This window comes from Melanerpes formicivorus, unplaced genomic scaffold (genome assembly GCF_026170545.1).
Source record: "Melanerpes formicivorus ecotype bairdi unplaced genomic scaffold, bMelFor1.0.p_v2 SCAF_4, whole genome shotgun sequence".
Lineage (NCBI taxonomy): Eukaryota > Metazoa > Chordata > Aves > Piciformes > Picidae > Melanerpes > Melanerpes formicivorus.
The window spans coordinates 29467739-29493559 of NW_027142356.1; the positions used below are offsets into that span (position 1 = coordinate 29467739).

Genomic DNA, 25821 nt, shown 5'->3' on the forward strand with positions numbered 1-25821 from the left:
TCTGGTCCTGTGGCTGCACCAGCACTATTTGGCAGCACATTGCCATCTTCTGTGAAGAGGGTTATTACACGCTTTCTGTAACCTGTTTTCCTAGATGTCTTCTGTAGGTTTTTACACAAGAGGACATGAATATTTCAGCTGTAATTGCTGTACTATCAAGATTAGGTAATCTTTGATATCTATTGATACCTTCCCGTCCCCAGGTGCAGGTTAAGTGTTTTGCATAAATCTGCTCAGTGACAACTCTTGCAGAAGTGCAGCACAGCAAGTGACCTGCTCTGTATATTCCTGTGAACACTAAGAAAGCGTCACTACAGCTCACCTTCCTTCCATTTGCTGTATAGCACTTCTCCTTCCGACAGTGCTCCAGCTCCTGATGGAAAACAAAAACATTATCACAGAGGTTCCAGCAGCCCTGAAGCGCCTGGCCAAATACATTGTACGTGGTTTCTACGGAGCAGAGTTCTCCCTGGCCTTTGACGTGCTGCTCCGCTACCCTTGTGTGAAGGAGGAAGACTTGCTGCAGCTGCTCAAGTACGAGCACAAGCAGCTGCGCACCGTCCTCAACACGCTCAAGGCAGACAAGTTTGTGAAGCTGCGTATGCGAGTTGAAACAGAGCCCAACGGGAAGAGCACAAGGCACAATTACTACTACATCAACTACAAAGTGCTGGTGGATGTGGTAAAATACAAACTGGATCATGTACGCCGGAAAATAGAAGCAGATGAGCGGGATTCAACAACCAGATTCTCTTTCAAATGCCCCTCTTGCTCCAGCACTTACACGGACCTGGAAGTCAATCAGCTCTTTGATGTATTTACAGGTATGTTGGTTGGTTGCTCTTCAGATGTTTATCTTCAGCATGTATGTTGGAATACACTTTTTGTTTGTGGGTGGAGAAGGGCCTGGGAAGGAAGCTGAAAGGTGAGGATAAGAGAAAAGCTGTCTTGGTATAACAGAAGCAAGAGGAAGAATCTTGAATATACAAGATGGAGCTGGGAACTGGGTTTCAGGCCTCAGTTTTGCTATGAACAAGAGACTTAATTTGGTTTAAGGTTACTCAGCCAAGTCATGTGAGGCTTCCTCATATGGAAAGGATAATACAGTACTCACTTCGTTTTGAATCTGTGAGTGTGTTTACTTCTTCTGATGAAGGAATTTGACAAGATGGATAAAACCATTTGCAGTCATATACTGTACTAAGCATACTGCAGCTTGGCAGCAGAGGAAACATTCACTCCTATGCAAGAAGACACACCCACTGCAGAAGTGGCATCAGATTACAGGTTTCTCCTCTAAAAGCAAATTGACAAACTAGAGAGTGCTCTTTCAGAACTAGTTAACATGGCCTCATACTGCAATACGCTACTCTAAGCGCAGCTGTTGTGTTCACATCAGGATGATGTATTAGGAAAAGATGCCCAGAGCCAGGGAGGATGAACTTTAAATGACTAAATTAACATGTCAAGGGTGAAATTAGTGTACTGTCAGATCACCCCTTTGCTCTAAATGGAGGGACTTTGTCAGGCTACTCAAAAACACACATTAAAGCTGGTGATGTGTTTTGACAGAATATGCTCACACTTTTTGGCTTGAAGAGGTAAATACAGGTTTTTACCATATGCTTTGACTCCAAAGGAGGTTTTTTGAACTTTAGAACTCTGAACAGCTAAAACCAGACACTACTTAGGCTTGCAAATGCCTTTTTCTCCCCCTTACATTATGAACAGAACAGAGAAATAAAAAATAAAGATTATGGGCTATCTGATGATACTCTCTCTGTCCCTGGAGGTATTTAAAAGATGTGTGGATGTGGCGATTAGCAGTAAGTGGTGGGACTGTGAGATTAATTGGACTTCATGATCTGAGAGGTCTCTTCCAACCTCAGCAGTTCTATGACTGTATATCTAGCCAACTTAACTTCTTCCTCTGACAGAGATGCCTCTCTTACATAGCTAGCGTGACTAGCATCAGTCCTTCTCAATAAAAACAAACAAAAAAAGCTTGCCTTTCGTTTGTGCTTCCCTAGTTCATGTGAACAAATAAAGTCAGACTATTTTGGCAGTTGTCCAGGCTGTGGATTTCTTAACAATGTGCTGCTAATCTCGTGTCCCATGAGCATGAGGATTTCCAGTTTCAGTGATGTTACATTGCAGAGACCTTCCGCTGCACTTACTGCAACAGTGAAGTAGAGGAAGATGCCTCGGCACTGCCCAAGTGCAGTGCTCGAACCCTGCTGGCAAAATTCAACGAGCAGATGGAACCCATCTTTGTGCTGCTGCGGGAGATTGAAGACACTGCTCTGCCATATGACTTGCTGGAGCCTCAGCCCACAGAGATACCAGAATTAACAGGAAGGTATGAAAATGACTCTAGAACATCTACTAATCGATACAAACCCTCCCACGCTTTTCCAGCTGTAAATCCTTTGAAATACTGAGCTGTCAGCCTACTTTCTAAACATTTCTGCTTTGTTTCTACTCCTTTCTGTTAGCTGTTTCTGGCCTGCATCAGAAATAGTGTAGCCAGGAGCAGGGAAGTCATTCTACCCCTCTACTTGGCACTGGCTAGGCCACACCTTGAGTACTGTGTGTCTAGGTCTGGGCCCCTCAATTTAAGAAGGACATTCAGACTCTTAAACATGTCCAGAGAAGGACAACAAGGATGGTGAGAGGCCTCAAGCACAAGCCCTATGAGGAGAGGCTAAGGGAGCTGGGATTGTTTAGCCTGGAGAAGAGGCTCAGGGGAGACCTTTCTTGCTCTCCACAACTACCTGAAGGGAGGATGTAGCCAGGAGGGGGTTGATCTCTTCTCCCAGGCAACCAGCACCAGAACAAGAGGACACAGTCTCAAGCTGTGCCAGGGGAAATTTAGGCTCGAGGTGAGGAGAAAGTTCTTCACAGAGAGAGTTGTTAGCCATTGGAAGGTGCTGCCCAGGGAGGTGGTGGAGTCCCCATCCCTGGAGTTGTTCAAAAAGGGACTGGATGTTGTGCTTGAGGCCATGGTTTAGTAGTCATGAGGTGTTGGGTGACAGGTTGATGGCCTTTGAGGTCTTATCCAACCTTATGGATTCTATGATACTAAGCCTGGAGTAGGTAAGGTATTCTAAATTATCATTGTGCATTTATAGTTGTGTGAGTTCAGGCTTTTTGCTACTTTTTTATATTTAAAGTAATCTTCCAGACTCCTTTGGCTGTTACTCATAGCCCTTTCTGGGAGAATGTTAACATTTCCCCATCAATGTGCATTTTGGTTTGTTTTTTTTTCTGAGGTCCATTTGGTTGGTTTTGTTTGTTGGTTGGTTTTGGGTGGGTTTTGTAAGGGTACTAAGGGAGGTTTTGCCTGAATTTAACCTGCCCAAAATGGATGACTTTGCAGCTTTGATCAGGTGCTAGAATCATGTAGCCAACTTGAAAAACACACCAAAAAAAGTTCCTCTTTTGGCAATATGTACACTCAAAACTTAGTTATCGATGTCCAAGACTCTGAGCCCAAGAAGAAAAGAAAGGAGAAAGCAACGAAAGATCAACCTATCTGGATGTCACAGAGCACCATAGAAGAAGCAACACCAGTCAGTAACAGTACCATTGGTGAGTTAAATTGAGCAGCTTTACTGCTTTTCTCTTTCCTATTGAAAATGTAAGTGGTTTGGTTTAGAATATGGAGTAATGCTTCAAGACCCAAAGTACTAAATAAAAACATTTATGCCTCTGGTAACTGTAAACTATTGCTATGTCTAACACTCTGTATTGTGTAGTAGGAGTAAATACTTCTGAAGAAAATGTTAAAGAAACTCTCACCAATAATGAAATCATCAAGACTCTTATGATGCATGAGTTCAAGCCACCATCAAGCAATGACCAGGCTCCTGTTGTCAAAAGCAAACTACCTGAACTAGACAGTGACACTAGTGAATCTGAAGAAGAGGCCAAGCACTCAGGAACAGCAGGAATGGAAGTAGCAGGCAGCAACTTTGAAGAGGAAGAACAGGAAACACTGGGTCGTATTTTAATGGTAGGTGGTCAGCCTCATTCGTATGGTGAAGTCTGTGAAAATCCAGAACTTGTCTCTCTCATGACAAATGAAGAGAGAGAAGCTTACATAAAAGTAGGACAAGAAATGTTCCAGTCTGTCTTTGAATAAATACTACATGATGATGCTAACTTGTATAGCATGAGCAAAGGCTTCTTTTGAAATGAATCAGATAGTCTAATAGTTTAACTACTGTTCCTCAAAGCTTATCAATGAAGAGTTGTTTGAACTCCTTGCTGTTATGCAAGGTAATTATCTTGTAGTAGGTAACTACAGTTCAAAATACTATACTATGTTATAGCAAAAACAATCCAAAGTTACTATGGATTTTCTGTTGTCTTAGTGCTTCAGTTTTGTGAATGCTGTAATTTGTTTTGGACCATGAATTGCTTTGAGGTAAAATGGGATCTGATTAAAATCAAGTTTCAAAAGCAATCTTGCAATCTATTTTAAGAAAATAATTATTCCACCCTTCTCCTGGAAGTAGGAGATATTTCCAGTAGTGAAAGTGAGTCAAAACTCAACATGGTTTGGTTTCACTCCCTACCAGTGCTCTATTGCTAGGTCATTCATTTAACAACAGACAGGTGTTACACAGCAATCTCCATAGAGGGCAGACCTGTTAATGAATTGTCTTAGCTGGAGAAGAAAACCAGCTATGGCATCCTCACTTTCATCTTAAAAATAATTATCTGAATTCTTTAGTCATTGCTCCACAGAAGTGTCTGAAGTGATGAACTTGTGCTATGGATACTGGACGAGAGCTTAACTCTTGCAGCAATTCTACCAGCTAATGAGACTAGAAGGACAGAAAATGAAACAGAGGAGGTTCCCTCAATGTTAGAAACCACTTTTTTTACTATATGGGTGACTGAGCACAGTACATACAGGTTGCACAGAGAAGTTGTAGAGTCTCCCGCCATGGGGATATTCAAAAGCTACCTGGGCAGTCTTGGGCGACCAGGTCTTAGTTGCTCAGCTTGAGCAGGGGTGTTGGACAAGATGACCTCCTCAGGTCCCTGCCAATCTCATCCATTCTGTAAACAACAGGGAGAGAGAAAGCATGACCAGAAGAAGTACTACTTCCAGGCACTGTAACATAGGTCACCCTTCCAGGGCTGGAATTCAGGAATTTCTTGAGCTCGGTTTAATGACTTACCCTATTTGTCTGAAATGCACAAATCACCTTCCTTAAGAAAATGTCCTCTTTAAGACTTGTGCCAAAGTGATGAAACATCTGTTTCACTTTCATAGGCTTGCCTTTGTCACAGTGCTCTTGCTATGTCCTCAAAATTGTATTTTATTTTTTCTTCTTCATACACTATCACCGAGTTTAAAACTCTTCACAAAGTCAAGTACTTTCAGAACAGATCCTAAAGGCTTTCAACTGTAGCTGTTTTCAGTGTTACCTGTGAAAAGATGCTAAAATTTTCAGGCAGTTTTATACCTTTGCAGACTAAAAGTGGAAAACAGAAAATGAAGAAAAATCCAAATGGTTTCTGCAGTTTACTACAAACCCAAGGTATTTACTTCACCTCAGATCAATGTGCTGATAGAAATTAATTCCACAGGCCTCAACAGAAACAACTTCTTTACATGCCAGCTATACACTAGGCTATAAAGGCAACATATTAAGTATGTACTGTGTGTCTACACCTCATTTCTAGAGGAAAAAAACAGTGTGACAGGATTTTCTTGTCCCAGGAATACTAGCAGTATTCCTTGTTTCTCTGAAGGGAAGTAACAAACTACTACAGGCACACCAAAGCTTAAAGTCAGTTCAAACAACAAACTCTGTATTCCATTTTGTAAGCCAGAGGGACAAATGCTTTCAAAGACAAATTTACAGACAAGTCCAAACTTTATTTAAAGCTACCATTTTAAAATTACTAAACAAGTCACAATAAAAAAAGATTAAGACAGGAAAATAAAACAGTGCAGGAAAACTGAACAGATGATTCAGTTTTGGCTGTTCAAACTGCCACAGGCAGAAGTTAGCATCCCTATCCTAAGAGGCAGCGTGTAAAAACTTGTACATTTTTATACACTTCCAGAACTCTGGGAAGTTAGTGCTGATCTTCCATATGCATTTGTCTATGTGGAGTTTATAAATGCAGACATCTTCAGCTTATTCTCATGCATTTTGAGCTCCAAAGGTTTCTGAAAAACAGAAGGGATACTCATTATTGTCTAATATCTAGAATAGAATAAACCAGGTTGGAAGAGACCTGCAAGATCATCATGTCCAACCTATCAACCAACACCACCCAACAAACTAAACCATGCAACCAAGCACCCTGTCAAGTCTACAAGGCATCAAACACAGGTCTTGACCACATTTCCTTGGAAGTATCCATCAAGGTGCTTTAATGAAGTATTTTATCCTCACTTTTTCTTCACAGGCATTTTGAGTCATGGCTTGAACAGCTACAGCCATCCTTCATGCAGGTTAAAAAGGGCTTAGTTGCTAGCTACCACTTTTGTGGAGCATGGCATTCTTAGCCAGACTGTTCCCACAGCAGGTATAGGCATCAGTATTGACCTGCTATGACAAGTGGAATGGTGATGGGCAGTGAATGAAACAGAAAAGATGCACCTTCCTTCACTCTACCCTGGAAAACCCTATATTCACACTACAACTGCATTAAAAACACAAGGACTGTCATCAGTTTATACTGTTTGAGGAGTTGGAACTAGCTACACTAGCAGAAAGCTAGCATGAAAATATCCAGTTTGTGCATGCCACTACAAGCATAATGATAAAGAGAGCCCCTTAATGACATAACTTGTGTCACAGTATCAACATTATATTAGAAGTATCCTTGACATGACCTACTATTAAATGTGTGGCTGCATAAGTACTGTTTCATGGAAGTGACAAGTTTTTATTGCTATCATACACACTGGAAGTTTTTTCCTACCTCATGTCATGCTTCATATGAATAACACTTATCCCTGAAGAGATATTTTACTACTCTGAGATCTCCTGAACCCTTCTATTACGAAAACACCAAGCAGTGTCAGCAAATGATATTGTGCATTATTAAATCAGATAAAAGCAAACAGAATTTACAATATTATTAAATCCAAGCTTGTGTAACAAGAAATGAAAATACTATTTCATTGCAGTAAGTTTAAAAACTATTATAATGTCCATTTTACATGTGTTTTATGACTTTATTTGCCACAGAATCTAACAGAAGTACATAGGAGGGCCAGGGAAGATAAAATCCTATCATATCATAGGATGCTTTGGGTTGGAAGGGACCTTGGAAGGTCATCTAGTCCAGTGAGCAGGTTGCCTAGAGCCCTGTCCAACCTGACATGGAATGCTTCCAGGGATGGGGCTTCTACCACCTCACTGGCAACATGTGCCAGTGTTTCACCACCTCATTGTAACAAATTGCTTCCTTCTACCTAGTCAAAATCTCCTGTTTTAGTTTAAAACCTTTACCCTTTGTCCTGTTCCCAACAGGCCCTGCCTAAAAAGTCTGTCTTTATCTTTCTTATAGGCTCACTTTAAGTACTGAAAGGCCAGAATTAGGCGCTCCTGGAGCCTTTTCTTCTCCAAGCTGAACAACTTCCATTCTCTCACAACCCTTCTTCATAGGAGAAATGTTCCATCCCTCTGATCCTTTCTGTGGCTCTACTCTGGACCTTCCTCAAATGGGCCCATGTCTATCTTTTGCTTAGAATATCTAGAAATACATCATTTTCAAACGCATGGTATCAAAAAAAGGATATTCTTTCAACACCACAATAACTGCTTACTTCAGTGGTGACCAGATTAAGTCTAGACCACTCCAGAATGTTTTCCCAATAGCTGTAGAGAATTTAGAAAATAACTCTTTACCAGGTTCTTTCAAAGTTTGGGCATCTCCTACTAATTCTTGATCTTGAGCTCCACCTCCATCCAGTAACTCATCAGACAAACTGTTGCTTTGAGCCTCCACTGCCATTTTCTTCATTAAATCTGCCTTTGAAACAGATAAAGCAAAACTCAAATTTCTGGATAATTCTTTTCACTGTCTAGGTAATTAAGACATGTATGGTGTGCTCTCCTAAATACCCATCCCAGAAGCAATAGCAAAATACCTCTGAATATACTGCAAGTTTAAGGGGTAAGTCTTCAACTTTCACAAAGTCATCTTCATCAGATTTTTGGCTTACATTTCCAGACCCAGACTCCTGTTAAAAGAAATGGTGACATTTAAGAAAATTTTTCACTCCAAACTGTATTATAGAATAGAATAGGACTGGAAAAGACCTTTCAGATCATCAAGTCCAACCTATCACCCAACATTATCTAATCAACTAAACCATGGCACCACACGCCCCATCCATTCTCCTCCTAAACACCTCCAGTGATGGTGACTCCACCACCTCCCTGGGCAGCCCATTCCAATGGCCAATCACTCTATGAATAACCTCTTCCTAACATGCAGCCTAAACCTACCCTGGTGCAGCTTGAGACTGTGTCCTCTTGTTCTGGTGCTGGTTGCCTGGGAGAAAAGGCCAACCCCCACCTGGGTACAACCTCCCTTCAGGTAGCTGTAGACAGCAATAAGGTCTCCTCTGAGCCTTCTCCTCTCCAGGCTAAGCAACCCCAACTCCCTCAGTCTCCCCTCCTAGGGCTTGTGCTCCAAACTCCTCACCAGCTTTGTTGCCCTAATAACAAAGCACATCTGGAAACAATGCCTAAATTGGCATATGAAAACTGACTGAGACTGGAAACTAGAAGTAACACTGAAATAGAAAAAAAAGCTTCAAATTTCTCTGGGATGTGTAACTTTTTACTGAAATATACATACATCTTCATTCACTAACACAGGTGAATCTGTATCAGGACTACCAGCCATGGAGCTGTCAGAACTTGCAGCAGATTTATTTCCTACACACGTTGTGTCTGGTGTTTGAGCTTCATTTACTGGTAAAGATGAGCTTGATTCTTCTGTCTTCATACTTGCTGTTATAAAGGACTCTGGGGTATTAACTGCTAAAGGTGGTGAAGTCTCCATGACACTGACATAATAAGGCAAAAGTTCAGCCACATCTTGTTCACCTAAAATCACAAAACTACATTTTAACTGGGTAGAGATAGGAAAAGATCCTACAGAAATCCTACATTATTATTTTACAGATTAATACCCAAAGCTACAAATGAGCAATGAGTTATGGCTTCTCAGATTAACACAAAGCTGAGTGAAATATGCCAGCAGTTATTTGTGCTTTCACACACTTAAAGTATCAGCAGTTATCAGAAGACAGTATGCAACTTCAACTTTTCTGACTTGGTACGGAGTTTTTGTTGGTGTGGGGGGTTGGACTTTTTGGTTTGGTTGTTGTTTTGATTGTTTTTGGTTGTTTTAGTTGTTGGGGGTTTTTTGTTGTTTGGGTTTTTGTTTAGTAGCTTGTTTGTTTAAACAAAAACAAACACAAAAAACAAATGGAGGTAAACAAAACCCAAAGCCAGCTTCTAGAACTATAAGAAGATTAATTCTAGGTATAAGGAAATAATACAGAACAATGATTTCCTTAACACTGTGCCACATTCTTGTAGAAACACAGGATCTATTAAAAAAAATCCTCCTTTTTGTCTATGAATAAAGACCAACAACATAACTAGTACTTGCAACAGAAAAGCATAGCGTGAGGTAGTAGTAACAACAGTGAGAAAAGTAACATTCATACCACCCACTAGTTTAACAGAAAATGATTTCTCAGTTCTTAAGCAATTACAACACGACATTATTCACAACCTTTAAACTGATTTCAATTGCTAATAAGTGGTAGTAGCAGAAAAAGCAGGCATGAGACAAATCTAAACATCAAAATACTGTAACAGACATGAACTTTGCTACAGATGTGTGCCAAGGTTATGCTATTGTCAAGCATCTAAACCACATTCCCTTAGATAATACTATTCCAGATTTCCTCTTTAAAAATTTTGCTATGTATAAAGCAACACAGATCTATCTTGTCAACTGATAAGGCTCCAAGAAAAACACAGCCCAATAAGCTGTTGCAAATTTGATCATCTGTTTCACTACAAACATCACAAGCAGCGTCCAAGATAATTCTCACAGCATGCAAATTCACGTAGAAGCGTCAATCTCTCAGTTACTGCACACAGGGCTTACCTTTAACATTAACAGATTCTTGTTCTGGTAACAAAATCTCACTGCTTTTTGTCTTACTCAGTTCTTGGTTTGAAGTCTGTCAAGGAAGGTGAAAAGGAGTTAGAACAAATTCTACTCATTAGCTTCACAGCTTGATGACTAATTCATTCTATGCTAACTGGAGATACACTGTGCACTGCCCACTAAACACACACTGTGCACTTGCTCCAAGTTTTTGTCTTTTCACTAGTTTGGAAGAAAGACAGCAAATTCTACTCTCTACTCATCAGCTAGTCACCAACACTTTGAGAAACTAACACTAATACATATGTTTTATCTGAACATTTAATTTTGTTTGCACTATACCAGTTCCCAGGTAGTCTTTGGTTCCATGAAAAGATCTACTGTTTTAGCCTTTCAAGTAAAATATTCCAGTTACATCCTTGCCTAATGTTAATAGCTGTTGACCAAACCAAGGTTTCAATGGTCAATCTCACTTACTGAAATGTATAGAATTGACAAGTCTCCAGAATCAGGCCACACACTTCCAAATGTTTTTAAGCAAATCAACAGTGAAATGACAATAGCAGCCAGTAACATTTCGCCATTGTTCTAGAAACAATTACTATGTGACAGAGAAAAGCCCAGTAAGAACTTGATGTGATCAGAGGGAGAACCAGTTAACCATTTAAATTATGATGTGTTTTTGAAAGTTCATCTTTCCTACTGCAACTGAACATTTTCTCTCTCTGACAGCAGATTTAAACATTAGTTTTGCCTGGGTCCATTCATCCATTCTGGCGTCAGATACACCAATAAGAAACTACAGTGGGGAATGCTGATTTTTTTCTGTACCAGCTATTACTTCAATTTAATTTCTTGCATCATTCTTCTGCTTTCATTAGTATGAAAACAGAGCAACATGAAACATGGTCTAGTCATGGGGTCTGCGGTGTCAGGTTGGACTCGATGATCCTCGAGGTCCTTTCCAACCTAAGTGATACTGTGATACTGTATGTACAAATAAGTAGTGAAAATTTGTGCACTGCCTAAGGTGTGTTCTACATGTACAGCTTTGGTGATACCTGCTCATTTTCAGTTGTTGTGATGTCAGCTTGTAGTGATGTCTGCACATCAACAGGTCCTTCCTCAAATTCTATTTCTTCATCTTCATTCTCATCTTCCCCACTGCCATAGTTAGTCAGAGCTTGAGTTTCTGCTTTGGATAAACCTGAAGGCAAATCAATGTAAAACCACCTTCAGATGGGATTTACATATTGATGAAGCCTGGCAGACTAAAAGTCAGGCTGCACAATCCAAATCTCTTTTAGTAATTTACTGCAGTGATCAGTCACAATTCTTACTTCAAAACATTACCTGAAATTAAGATACAGTGATTCCTTAACTTTCAAAGATCCATATGCTCCTAAAACTGTATTATATATAATTACCACTCTGCTAGTGTGAAGTATCTAAGTTTATTAAACAAGCTAGCATGAAGAATGTAAATATGAGGGAAAATAAGCCACAAGTGGTTGGTGTAAGCTAATGAACAGGGGGAAAAAAAGTATTTAAGCGTGCATATTTTTAATAGAAGCGTATGAAAACCATCACCATTTAAAAACTGCACAACACTTCAGTGGCTTTCATATCATCCAGGTTAAAGGCTGAGAAAACTCAGGTTTAGCTGAGACAGGATATGTAACTTCAGCAAATGTTTTTGCAGCTCTATTGATTACAAAGAGAAAAAGCTCCTCTAATTGGAATGTTTTAACCCTTTACACAATGCTAGTAAATACAGTACTGGGAAGCTTCCCCTGGGAAAGACCTCATTAGAAAATCTGTGAGAGAAGGGATTAAACAGCAGTATTTAGAATCTTCTTGTAAAATAAGTTGATCAAAGCTACAGTGAAAGTTCTGAATGCACTAAATAAAAATCACTTACTTATTGCCACTGGACCACTATCACTTTCCTCATCTTCCTCCTGATCAGACACATCAGATCTAATACTTTCAGGAACTCCACCACCACCATACATTTCCGAATCCTGCACTTGTTTAACAGTTTCAGTCTCATCTTTGTCCTAAGAAAACAAGGAATACTTTGTAGTTTTATATAGGTTTAACTAAAGATTAAGTTACAGTTTCTGCGGCAAGGATCGCTTCTTTTCCTCAAAAATCAAGTTAGGCTAAAAATTCATGACTAAGCACTCCTTAAGGCCTTGAGATTAATACTGCAAAGCTACTCTGTTAACAGACCATCAGAACTTACTATAAGATATCATGTGATGTTCAGACATTTCTTTAAATTAGTTTTGTCCATTATCAAGAGGAAGAAAGATGCATCAACATTATTACCTTCTAGCAACTTCCCTGCTTGTTCTATATCATCTCTAGTAAAAATTAGGAATGCTCCTAAGTGCATCTTTAGCAATAGCTACTCAGTAGTTTCTCTGCTGAATGACTTGCTAAATACTGAGTGATAGAATTCTGCTGAGCTTTTATGAACTCCAAGTAAAGCCCTGAGTTTGGCTCTAAATCTTGAAAGGACTCTTCTACAGCAACTGTAACAGAAGCTCTAAGCCCTAGAAGAAAGCACTGACTATGCCCATACATGCCTACACTTAACACTTATGCCCATTCAGGAAGACAAGCAACATTCCATTTGAGAGACATTTGTCTCTCTTGGTTTGAAAAAACAAAGCTGAACATTCCAGCAGAAAATAAAAGACACCATATACAATCACCCTCCCCAAACAATTATTTTAGTGGTTTTCAAAACCACAAAACATTTAATACTCAGAGCACACACAGGCTTTGAGTCTGAGGATTCAAATACCATGTGTCCCAGCACAGAACATCTGTCTTCTCCTTAAAAGGAAACAAACTTACTCCATGCCATTTAAAAAGTAACTGTTTAATTCTTAAAATAGTTACTTGTCCTTGCTATTTAATTCTTCAGCAGTGAAGGACAACATTCTCAGAGCCCTGAGCTGAGACTACAGGCAACAGGCCCAGACCAAATCCCACAAACATCAAATCCCATCAACACCTTCAGAACAGGTCTTTTTTTCTTTAAATTACTGAAGATTAATACTAAAAGGAAAACCAAAATCGTATCCTAAAGCTGCTCAGCAAGTATCACAAATTATTCCACTTCAGCTGCATAGCATTCAACATAAACTTTGCTGGTTTTAGACTTTCAAACTGTCAGTCCAAAGCAAAACTCAATCTACATAAATGTAACCAACAATAAATAGAAAAGCATCTTTAATTCTATCTTTGGTAAGAATGGAGGTCTCAAAACAAAGAATTGCAACAAGGATTCTTTACACTGGTAATGACTCCACAGCACAAACAGGAGTGAAAACAAGAACAACCAAAGCACTGGCAACCAAGTCATGTTTCCTGAATGTATGTAATAACAAAGACTCACTAATTAGTGCAGAATTTTCAGGAGTTGTTTCCCAGACCATCAGTTCAAATGCAAAAATGGAAATGATAATTTACTTTGTTACTTTGATACAGTAACTCACTGAAAATAACAAAAAGGTAAACCCCATGACGTTTGGTAACTTCATAAACACTAGAATATGGAGTGTTTACAGATACTGAATTTCTATGACACAAAACAGGTAAGACTAAATGATCTGAGGAATAAAGACAGTTGAGAAACATAAACATACTTTGTCCTCATCGACATCTTCAGCAGATGAACAAGCATCCACCTGGAGACCTTTTTTTGCCTAGAAAAAACACAAACTGTCTTCAATTCTGAACTGAAATAGCTTTGAAATATTGTACCAAACCAGGGTTTTGTGAAAACCTGGCTGAAATGCCAAATTTACCAAGAACTGCTATCTCAAAACAGCAGTAAGCCAGAGGGACTTGTATACTACCAAGGATGTTTATGCAGATGTCTTCAAAATTTTATTGGAGTTGCATAATGTTACAAAAAATTGTGCTAACTTTTAATTTAAACAATTATATTTACACAGGCTAATTCTCAAGTCTATGATTGGCTCATACTTAAGATACAGAATTAGATACAGCAGCTCTGGACAAGACAGAGAACTGTGTTTTTCAGCACAGAAGCTAAAAACAGCCTATTGGACTTCAGGCAGCCACAAAATCAAGACAGACCGGATAGGCCTGCATCAGGATCCCAGCACTACAAGCTGTGAGAAGATCATACAGAGATAATTGTGCAGCTCTGAATAAACTAACCAGGACCTACCAGTTCTGGCTTATCTCTAGCTCTGGTAAACCTGAATCTGTTGCTGCTGCCACAGCGACAAGGCAAACATTGACCTTAACACTAATTCTCTGTCTTCTAAAAGAGAAGAAATGGTGGATCTAAATTGGCTCCATGTGTTCTCATAAGCAGTGTATAAACCACTCTTTTATGTCACACAGATCCAGTGAACAGCTTCAGATGAAATAAAAAGTCATGACCAAGTCATTCTGGATGCAGAGGGTTTCTTTCTCCTTGTTACTGCACTCTGCAGTAACTCTCATCCTAGCCCTATTACTGGTATATCTGAGTTGAACTATCTTGAAAAATAGCTGATGATATGCTTAAAACTATTCAAAAGGACATTAAAGATTAAGACAGATTAACAAAATATCTTCTGTTGACATTTTAAAGTAAGAATAAGTTAAGGATTTGCTTTGGTATTTGTGTTTCTACAAGAAAGCTGAAAGGACAGTTATGACTCAAGTCATAACTATACTATATACAAGAAAAAACACTGAGGTGGATACCTGATTCAATTAAGTATGTGAACAATTAATATAACAAAAAAACCCCAAACCCAAACTACAATACTAAAATCAAAGATGGTGATGCAGTGTCTTTAATAATGTAAAGGGTGCAAAACCTAATACAACTTGCTATCAGAGCAGAGTAAGTGTTCCTGTCCCAAACATTTCTGAAAAGTTTATCTATTTTTTTTATGCTCCAAGTCTAGAAAGCAGTACCTTCTACACATGCCAACAAGACTTCATACAAGACTTGCTCAACTTAGGGAAAGATGGTGCCTAACTAAATACTGCAAGAAAAGCTGCAGCTGTATGCATAACCAGAGGGATGAGTAATTGAGACCCCCTCACGCCAAAATACTTAGCTGAGATAAGTTAGATTTCTTCATTGTATGAAGCTATGCTTTGGATATGTGCTGAAAACTGTTGATAGCACAGGGATGTCTTAGTGCTGAGCAGTGTTTACACAGCATCAAGGCCTTTTCTGCTTCTCACACAACCTCATCAGTGAGTGGGCTGGGGGTGCACAAGAAGTTGGGAGGGAACACAGCTGGGAGAGGTGACCAAAGGGATACCCCATACCATACAGCATTATGCTCCGCAGTAACAGGTGGGGGAAGCAGAAGAAAGTGGAGAATGCTCACAGTGATGGCATTTATCTTCCCAAGTAACTATTATACACTGAGCCCTCCTTTCCAGGAGCTAGCTGAACATCTGCCTACCAATGGGAAGCAGTGAGTCCATTTTTTGTTTGCTTGCACATGTGGCTTTAGCTGTTTAAACTGACTTTATCTCAGCCCGTGATTTTTTTCACTTTTACCTTTCCACTTCCCTTCCTCTATCCCACCAGGGAGCAGTGAGCAAGTGGCTGTGTGGTGCTTAGCTGTGTATTGGGGTTAAACCGCAACAACTACACAATGTTAGTACTATTTCAACACTAGACTACTCCTTCCTATGTGTACACAAACCCATTAGAACACACTTTCTCTGAATTAGCAAAGTCCACACAATCAGGTATCTGTAACAGACACTTGCCTATAACACAGGACATCTTCATTACAAAGTTCAAGCTTCTACACAAGCAATACTGTAACTACATGGCCCTTACTTGTAAAAGATGTCTATCTACAAAGTCTGAACTGAGGTAATCAAAGCAGTTTAGGCAATACAGATGTTTAGGAAACTCAGAAAAGCTACATTTTAAGAAAAACAACAAAACAAACCTCTTTAGCATAAGACTGTATCACTTCAGAAGTTTCTATTTTTCTTTTACATCTCTGCTTTACAGAGATACTGTTGTTGTCCAGGTCTTGCATGAGTTTAAAAAAGGCCAATTCATTAAATAACACTTCAGAGACCTCCACAAGAAGATCCTCCCCACAATCTTTCAGTTTTCTACCAGCAAATTTCGCCAGTGAATCCTGTGAAAAGAAATAATTTTTCATTTTTTTTGAAACAGGCTTTCAAACATCAAAACCTAAACATTTGTCCTATTCCTAATAACTAAAAAAATGGTTATAAAATAGCTCATGCTTTAAAAAAAATGTTTTAGTATCTTAAACAGTATCTTTACTCACAAAACAAAATTTCTCATTACTAGTCTAAATTCTATGCCTTCTTTTTTGGGGGTGGGGTGGGGGGTGGTAGTGTGTAAAGAAGGGGGAAGAAAAGAGCAACCTATTGATTTTCAGGAATTTACATAAATGTCCATAAGGAAGATCATCAAGAACTCTGCTTGAAGACATCCATGGGCAGGAGACACACTTCACACTGTCTGGCAGTGATGGAAAAGAAGTTCTGTGAATGGAAAAGCTTTCATTTTAGGAGGGTAATGCCTCGTCACTCTAGCAAAGCTGAAGAACAGCAGCTATGCTGTTGAAGATGCAGGATAAAACCTCAGGGAGGCTGGTTTGTCTGTTGCTCATTATCCAAGTTGCAATACTGTTACAAAAGCATCACTGAGAAACTACTAACCTGAAGTATACTGCCAAGCTGCTTATGAAAGAACTTCACAAATTCTTTACTTTCATCATTTTGTTGTGTAAGAGTCAAGACCATTCGTCTTACTGATGTCAGTAATTGAGATGAGCATACTTCATCCATGTGTTCCTAAGCAAGTAACACAGAATTAACTTAGCTACCACTTCAAAATAATTAGCCATCAGCTCAAACCCTGAAAGTAATTTTATATATGTATGTGTATATATATATATACAAACAAATGAACAAAACCCAGGCCCTGAAAGAACAGCACCCCAGGAGGAGTCCTAACCCATCTCACAAAACAAACAGGAATACAGTTATGGCAGATCCCATGTTTCATTAATGACAGATTAGCCATGACACACAAAAGCTTCATCTCACTTTTCCAATGCATTAGTACATGCCATCGTTTAATATTTGGACAAGCTAAGAACCTTCCTATGGTGTGGTTGGATACTCGAGTGTACTAAATTCTATGTTAAGCTGTTGTAAGCTTCCTTAAAATGGCAAACAAAGCAGAATTCTTTGGGTGCTGAGAGTGTGGCAGGTCAACAACACACCTGGCTTTCAAATCTATTATCAACCAAGTACCTTATTGAACAAACCAAAGCTTATATACTGTGTGTACTATAAAAGGGAACAGGGAGGCGGCTTAAGCATCTTACAACTCAATCTTCTCTGCTCTTTAACCTTGCACAGAACAAACTATGACTACTACTTCTTTAAAGTACACTTGCCCACTGTATTTACTGAAGTTTACAATCTCTCAACTTCAAAGACATTTAAGAACATGAGAAAAAAAATGCTAACAATCAAGAACTCAGAGCTATTCTTCAGAACTATTTCAACTAACAAAAGTTTTAATGAAAATTCTCTCAGTTGTCTTTGCTAGAATGCAGAAAATATTTCAGAAGTACATTCCCAAACATGAATGTTTCTGCTGGAGTATTTAATTATTACTTCATCCTCAGCAAGGTCTGAAACTTAACATATTTATTGGCAGCTGTTGCCAAGATGCAAGCTATCAATTTTAGCTAGTGTTCTTTTATGTAATTACACAGGTGCTTTTGCTATCCTTCTAACATTGAGGAGAGTTCTTACCTTCAGAAAAGGAATGAGCTCTTTCATAATTGCTTTAATCTGTCGGTCAAGCTGCTGAGTATCTATATGAGGACAAGGAACAGCAGAAACTTCACCTGACTGTGGCACAGGAAGGCCATCACTAGTGCTTGGACCTTATTAGAAAAAAGCATATTTAAGTCACTCAACATTACCACTAAAGCAATATCAACTTTAAACAGACAGATTTTTCTGTTTTAAAAATGAGCAATATTTACTGAAGTATGCAAAGATCCTTTGAAACGTTGCTAAGTTTTCAATGTAAATGAAGAAGAATGCAATTCAGCTAATTAAAAGATTCTTGATAGTTAATCAGTTTCTAAAACTAAGCAAAATATGTATATATGTGCATACCTTCTAATTTAGCAGCAGAAGCACCCTGAAAATTACTAGAGCAGCCCTCAGAGTCAAGGGTACTTTCAGCTTCAATTTTCATACGCTCATATTCCCTCATCCTAGCCAAAGCTTGATCTAAGTGAATCACTGTGTTGCCTATATTTAGAATAAAAAAACCTTTTAATCTAAATAAAAAGTTTTCAATTGATACACAAGTAAACAACGATAAAAATGAGTTCTGTTACACATTTTGATCAACACAAAGTGTTCAACAAGTAGCTAATTTCTCCAAGTGCTCTTTTACAAAACATGATTACACACCAAAAATTAAAGATACTATCTAAGCAGAGACAACTGCAGGCATTTTAGGAGGGAGGGAGGGAAGAACACAACACTAAATCACATCATTCTTACCAAGGTCATCAGTTGCAAAGAGTTCAAAGTTTGAAGATGTAGACATAGTACTCCCATTGTCTGCATCATTTTGTTCACAGTCTTGACATGCTTCTGTAGAAAAGTTCTTGACAAAAGTTTCCTAAAACACACCAGATAGAATAGAATAAACCAGGTTGGAAGAGACCTTCAAGATCATCGCATCCAACCCATCATCCAACACCACCTAATCAACCAAACCATGGCACCAAGCACCCCATCAAATCTCCTTCTAAACACCTCCAATGATGGTGACTCCACCACCTCCCTGGGTAGCCCATTCCAATGGCCAATCACTCTCTCTGTGAAGAATTTCTTCCTAACATCCAGCCTAAACCTCCCCTGGCACAGCTTGAGACTGTGTCCTCTTGTTCTGGTGCTGGCTGCCTGGGAGAAGAGACCAGCCCCCACCTGTCTACAACCTCCCTTCAGGTAGTTGTAGATAGCAATAAGGTCTCCCCTGAGCCTCCTCCTCTCCAGGCTAAGCAACCCTCAGCCTCTCCTAATAGGGCTGTGCTCCAAACCCCTCCCCAGCTTTGTTGCCCTTCTCTGGACACATTCCAGCAAGTCAACATCTTTCCTAAACTGAGGGGCCCAGAACTGGACACAGTACTCGAGGTGTGGCCTAACCAGTGCACTGTACAGGGGCAGAATGACCTCCCTGCTCCTACTGGCCACACTGTTCCTGATGCAGGCCAGGATGCCATTGGCCCTCTTGGCTGCCTGGGCACACTGCAGGCTCATGTTCAGCCTACCATCGACCAGTACCCCCAGGTCCCTCTCTGCCTGGCTGCTCTCCAGCCACTCTGACCCCAGCCTGTAGCACTGCATGGGGTTGTTGTGGCCAATGTGCAGAACCCGGCACCTGGATGTGTGAAATCTCATGTCCTTGGACTCTGCCCATCTGTCCAGCCTGTCAAGGTCCCTCTGCAGAGCCCTTCTACCTTCTAACAGATCAACACCTGCCTCCAGCTTGGTGTCATCTGCAAGCTTACTGATGATGAACTCAGGGCCCTCATCCAGATCATCAATAAAGATATTGAACAGGATGGGGCCCAGCACTGATCCTTGGGGGACACCACTAGTGATTGGCTGCCAGCTCGATGTGGTACCATTCACCATCACTCTCTGGGCTTGGCCCTCCAGCCAGTTCCTAACCCAACGCAGAGTGCTCCTGTCCAAGCCACAGGCTGATAGCAGAAATGCAATATATGCTCACAGGCTTATCAATAAGCCAGCAATTCTTCTCAGCCATATGCTGTGGTATCAAGACTTGTCACCAGACTGCTTGATGGGGGAACAATGTTACTTGCAGGATATAAATTCATCAAATGATTCTACCATGTTTGTTTCAAATAGTTCAACTATAAAACATGTAAGAAACTTTTACAATAGTAGTTTCTGATATATGCCCCTCACCATGTATTACTGCTCCCTGACATACCATTCATTTCAGACACCAGGAATACCGTATTTACCCACCTCTGCATTAGTATTTTCTTGCATTTCTTTGCTTAGAAACATCTGGATAAGTTGACATTAATTTTAGAAAAATTTCAATACAAAAGCAGGCATAAATTGAAAAAAACAGGAAAATGTGACAGTAAGCCAGCTTCTGAACTTCAGAAAACTTACATCATCTGTAGAAGCAAGGCTTTCACTGGGAGTGAGTTCAGAATTTGATGCCATCCATGTTGCAGAACTCAGTGATTTTGTGTACTTCCCTTTTTCGTTTTTCTCAGATAAATGTCTGGTCACTATATCCTGGAAAAGATAGCCTATGTTGTAAAAATGGGCCTAGGATTTCTTTGATACATACACAAGATGAAAAATTTTGTGCATACCTGCAAAGCATACAGAGCCCTTTGCCTTAGGTAATCCGTATTTAGCAGCTGAAGCTCATGGAAAAGTTCGATAAGGAAGTGGGGCCGAGACTCATTTTGAGAAATAAGAGTTGCCACTTCAGAATAAATTGTGTCTCGCAACGCTTCGAACAGAGAAAGATCACTACCAGTTTCTACAGGAAAAAAATGGAACCTGTTAAATCCTTGACATGCATCCTGTTGAAAGAGAACTGCCTATCAGGTATGCAAGTTACAGATACACAATTTCTCTCTCAATCATGGTACATTTGGTTATAGAAACGCTTTCTTAAAGCTTACTCATTTCCTGAAGGGCAAAGATTTAAACATTCAGAAATAATATTTTATGCAATACTTCATATATAAAATAAAATCTAACAACTTGCTTTACAATTCTAACAATAGAAAATATTATTAAGAAGAATATTGCATACACCACAATGACGCTATCAGAACAGATACTCAACACTGAAAACCGTTTTAACCTATTTCAAACAAGATCAAATGTCTCAAGTTTGTTGCAAGTAGTCCACACCTTTACACAAGCAAAGACATTAAGAAAGTTCTAGAGCAAATTCAAGAAAGCCAGTCCTCCCCACACCTCCCACACAAGCATAAACCCTTCATTCTCATACATGTCTAGCGTCACTCCTGAGGCTCACATGAGACCTCGTAACCTTAAGCCCTATTACATGTGTACAAGAAGACAACGTGTTCCCTATTAATTTTCCTATTCCTTTGAGAATTAAAGATTATCCTTGCATCACAACAGCTAAATTATTACATACATCTTTTGGCAAGTGTTAAATGGAAAAAAAAAACCAAAGTTTAATTTGGAAAAACTCAGTTTAGTTTAACAGATGCATATATGTTAGTATTCAAGTTAAAGAGGTTATTAGCAATGCAGCATGTTACTGTGTGTTACTGTGTGATTTGATTATCTGCAAATAACTCATTGGAGTTTTTAAATATAGAGGCAATTTTTTCAACCTTCAATATGCCACTAGAAATCACTTTCCTCCCTCATGAATAAAATGTAATAGAAACTTTTAAATATACTAAAAATGCTTACTGAAATCAGTTTTTTGTTGTAGGATCTCCTTGCATATTTGCTGCCAGTAATTGTGGCTATCCAAAACACGCTAAGCCAATTCTCCACAACCATAATTCAATGTAGTTTGCATTATTGCATTTCACACAAATGGCAAATAACTTCTCTTGCCTTGTTTGTAGAGAAAGTGCTGCATTAGTACTGATTTTGAACATCTGCTAAACAGCCTGAGTTATAGGACAAAAGCTAAGAGGAAAACAAACCAAAAGAAAGTAACAGGACATTGTTGAAGCTAAGCAGTGAATGCATTACCTGGCGCTTCAATGCATGCATTTCTGTTAGACTGCTGCAGAATTCTCCTAGCATGCGCTGTAGGAAAGTGGGGATAGACAGTGATAAACACAAAACGCGCACCAGAAATCAAGACAGGGTCTATACAAAACAGCAGGGGAGAGCTGCTTAGTCATCCAAACCACAGCAAAGCTGCTTATTGTGGGAACTTGACTGGTGAAAGTTTATTATGTATGCCAATAACCAGCTCTTAGTGTGGCCACAGCTACATTGACAAAGCTGCATGTTGTGCTACAACGACTAAAATCTGTGCGTATTTCAAACAAGGGATTCTAGCAGAACCTAACAAGACACAGAGGAGAGTATCTTTATGATCTAGATGCAAGAAAAGCAGTGCAGACAGCAAAAATGTAAAGGTTTGTGATGTTACAAGACTGAATTTGAATGATATTTGATAGAGCTCCTTTATGAATGAATAGAAAGAAAATGTGTATGCAGTACAGGATGTAGTTGAAACACTAAACAGTTTCATCAGTTGTGCATACTTGCACATAAACACCAACAAAGGCTTCTGGTTGGCTGGGGTTTTGTCTGTTTTACAGTAACAGGTTATTTTGATGAAGTACCTCATCTACAGAAAATACCCAAAAGCAAACAATACCCAACTTTTTACACACTTATATTTACAGGATACTTAGAAATGAAAAAGCAAAATCCACATACTAAATATACAGTATTTCTCCTTGTAACACAATGCTTTTAAATAACACACTGGTAACTAAGTATGGAGGTCCTTTATGCAGAGAAGCTCACAAAGTAACTACTGACATTTAGAAAAGAATACCTGAAGACATTTCTGTGGATCTACTGTATTTAATTATTTTCTCCAGTTGTTCCCGATTCCTTTTGCTGAACACCTTTGCATGAACAACCTCTTCAGAGTGTTTGTTTTTATTACTCTTGCAGGGCTCACAAGCACTAGAAGCACTTGCACTTTCATAGCCTAATGGGAGGGAATGAAAAGGAAGAAAAAACAACAACAACAACAACAAAAAGCTTAGAAAGTGTTCCATTACTTGCAAAAATTTGTTCAAGGGCAATCTGAAAGATGCCAAACATCAATGATGATTCCTAGTCAAAACCTTTCCTCTGTACACTGAAGCTGTGCATCAGCACTCAATCCTGTGACTGGAGCAGTAGTACACACATGCTAGCACTGCTCCTCTCCTCTTACTTTTTTACTGAAGCACATCTTTTAGCAATTTATCCAGTTTGAACATGAAAACATAATGAACATTCTCCTGGTGGTTTATTCTAAATCTTAGTGTATCAGCATCCACTATCCATTCACATCATGATGTCCTCATAGTTATGCTTTCTATTCACTAAAATACTAAAACACTCACACAGTTACATTACATAAAATGAATTCCTATTTCAGCAACTTATTTTCATTATTACAAGTACCATCTGTGCAGAGTAAATTCTCTGCAATGTAGTTGCTATAATCCAAGTTGAGTTTGCCATGGTGCCTAAGACTGCTCTGCAACCTACCAGTATTTTTAATTCTGCCTTTTAGCTGAGAACTCTTCCTCTTATTCTTTGATTTGGGCGTTTTATCTTTTGATGCCAAGCTTGCTTGTGCTGATGCTTTTCTAGATTTAAATGTCTTTGTCACAGTAGCTGGGTCTACTGGATCAGGCATGCTACTATAACTCTCCACAGATTCTTCATCAAAGTCTCTTCTCCTGCTCGTATCAGACTGACTTCTATGACCGGAAGCAGTATTCTGTGCCAAAACTGAAAAGCCTGCTTTCTGCTGAGACTGGTCATCGTTTTTCACTTCCTGGCTATCACTAAGCCAAGTTGATCTTTTTTCCATTTCCTCTTCAGGCTGTCTATGACTCCTTCTGGCAGAAAGAGAGAAACAAGACCACAATATATTATAATCTAGTCTCTCAGAGAGAAACAGCATCTATTACCAGGAAAAGCTTTATCTACAACACAAGTGTTACCTCCCCAGTTACTTAGTCATCAATAGAACACTGGCAAAAACATAATAATAAAAAATAAGTATCTAGTGAGACTCCTTCCAAATGGAAAACTTCTTTAAGAAGTCCAGATTTATTGCTGACTTAAACCTGAATATACTTACACAACGTTTGCTGTGCTCAAATAGTACTACAGGACAAAAAAAATAAATCTTAATAGATCATTCATTACAATCTACTGTAGTACAGTAAAAACACTTAAAGATTTTAAAAGGCATTCACTTGAAATAATATCTTGCAGTTATTTGAACAGCTCAAGTTCAAAAAACATGCAGTTGAAATCTTCCTCCACTAATGACATGATACATTAATTAATATACAGCAAAAAACAGAATGGAAAACTGAAGAAGTAAACCTCACCTTGAAACTCTACTACAATAAATTCCCTAAAAGAATGAAGAACTCCAACAAGTCCCAGAAAATGGAGCAGAGGAGGAAAAACAAATAAAGGACAGTTGCACTGTAACACTGAATACCTTTGTTTTTCTGCTCCATTAGAGGAACTGCTTTCAAAAGGTTTGGGGAATGCCATGTACTCAGACTTCGCAGAAGCATGGTGATCTTGAGGATGTTGTTGCTGTTGCTCACTGCTGTGTGGGGAGATATTGTGTGCAAAATCCCCAAAACCAGATGGGAACACTGGATTATAGTTAATACCTATAAAGTAAACAAGAGTCAGAAGATACTACCTCATTTATCTGTGTGATAAATTCGAATTTCGGACACATTATGTAACAATAGAAAACTATGAAGCAAAAAAACAGAGTGGAAGTAAGCAAAATCTGTTTTCACCCTGCAGCACCCAAAATGGTCAGAATGTATCTTAAATGCATCAAATGTTACTACATCTGCCACTACAATCTTGTTAGCAGGGAGATAAAGGTACCTCAAGAAACTCCAATAAAAGGCTCCTAGAAGTGAAGGTAAAAATGATATTGGTTGCAGAAAACTGACCATAATTATTCTTCTGTGCAGGCTCCATATAGTTTCAAACACATCCTTAAACAGAACAGAGGCTTTAGAACCTGAAAGCTACAACTTAGGTGTATGCCTGTTTGCTGACAAGGCTGAAATATATTAAGACAGCTTTAACAACTTTTAAGGATGCAGTAAAATTCCTACTTCTTTTTCCATTTCAAAGTAAAAGTTGTTTTGATAAAGAGATTAGAAACACTTAAAAGCCAACAGCTGATCTGTATCTTTGATGGGAACAAAAATTATAACATGCTCCCTTTACAGGCATTTAAAACAAAAAATGAGTGCTGGAAGTTGAAAAAAACCCAGACCAAAGCAAACAATAACAACAAAATAACCCAAGAATTACCTAGTGCCACTTTAAAATAAGAGGGTTCACTTAGAACACTATTAAATGATTGCTGAAGGTATGCCAAAGCTTCAGACATTGCTTTTCATACAGTATCACAGTATCGCTGAGGTTGGAAGAGACCTTGAGGATCATCAAGTCTAACCTGTCACCACAGACCTCATGACTAGACCATGCCACCAAGTGCCATGTCCAATCCCCTCTTGAACACCTTGAGGGATGGTGACTCCACCACCTCCCCAGGCAGCCCATTTCAATGACTAATGACTCTCTCACTGAAGAACTTTCTCCTCACCTCGAGCCTAAACTTCCCCTGGCGCAGCTTGAGACGTTGCACAAAGGACATTTAAAATGTTAACTTTAGGTAGTAAAGTAATCAACTTCTTACTGAGACAATATGGACTCAAGCAAGTACTGTTTCTGACCATTTCACTATGAAGGAAACATCAGTGATTTTTC

At 39.1% G+C, this 25821-nt stretch overlaps 2 protein-coding genes across 26 annotated transcripts in view; one reads left to right on the forward strand and one right to left on the reverse strand.

The window, feature by feature from the left end:
* The first annotated feature begins 298 nt into the window (after nucleotides 1-298).
* Nucleotides 299-11071, forward strand: LOC137440832 (general transcription factor IIE subunit 1-like). Of its 4 annotated transcripts, none has more exons than XM_068137488.1 (5): nucleotides 299-824; nucleotides 2158-2359; nucleotides 3380-3591; nucleotides 3759-4015; nucleotides 10912-11071. In XM_068137488.1, exons 1-5 carry the CDS (start codon nucleotides 377-379, stop codon nucleotides 10915-10917), a joined length of 1125 nt encoding a protein of 374 aa, XP_067993589.1. In that variant the 5' UTR covers nucleotides 299-376; the 3' UTR covers nucleotides 10918-11071. The 4 variants fall into 4 exon arrangements, with proteins under 4 accessions (XP_067993589.1, XP_067993587.1, XP_067993585.1 ...); XM_068137486.1 differs by lacking the exon at nucleotides 10912-11071 and adding an exon at nucleotides 8067-8294; XM_068137484.1 differs by lacking the exon at nucleotides 10912-11071 and having other exon boundaries at nucleotides 3759-4434.
* Nucleotides 5876-25821, reverse strand: part of PCM1 (pericentriolar material 1) — a 41969-nt gene continuing 22023 nt past the window's right edge. For 11 of the 22 annotated variants that reach the window (XM_068137471.1, XM_068137464.1, XM_068137459.1 and 8 more), the window contains 19 exons: nucleotides 24515-24695; nucleotides 23542-23897; nucleotides 22832-22990; nucleotides 22009-22065; nucleotides 20628-20800; nucleotides 20419-20547; nucleotides 18766-18886; nucleotides 18370-18507; nucleotides 17998-18131; nucleotides 16888-17022; nucleotides 16137-16334; nucleotides 13839-13898; nucleotides 12098-12236; nucleotides 11238-11383; nucleotides 10174-10249; nucleotides 8845-9095; nucleotides 8129-8221; nucleotides 7887-8010; nucleotides 5876-6193 (listed from right to left, as the gene is read on the reverse strand). In XM_068137471.1, the coding sequence (XP_067993572.1) occupies nucleotides 6168-6193; nucleotides 7887-8010; nucleotides 8129-8221; nucleotides 8845-9095; nucleotides 10174-10249; nucleotides 11238-11383; nucleotides 12098-12236; nucleotides 13839-13898; nucleotides 16137-16334; nucleotides 16888-17022; nucleotides 17998-18131; nucleotides 18370-18507; nucleotides 18766-18886; nucleotides 20419-20547; nucleotides 20628-20800; nucleotides 22009-22065; nucleotides 22832-22990; nucleotides 23542-23897; nucleotides 24515-24695 (2696 nt within the window). In that variant the 3' untranslated portion in view covers nucleotides 5876-6167. The remainder of the gene's footprint in view (nucleotides 6194-7886; nucleotides 8011-8128; nucleotides 8222-8844; nucleotides 9096-10173; nucleotides 10250-11237; nucleotides 11384-12097; nucleotides 12237-13838; nucleotides 13899-16136; nucleotides 16335-16887; nucleotides 17023-17997; nucleotides 18132-18369; nucleotides 18508-18765; nucleotides 18887-20418; nucleotides 20548-20627; nucleotides 20801-22008; nucleotides 22066-22831; nucleotides 22991-23541; nucleotides 23898-24514; nucleotides 24696-25821) is intronic. The other 11 variants (XM_068137467.1, XM_068137482.1, XM_068137481.1 and 8 more) reach the window with 6 other exon arrangements.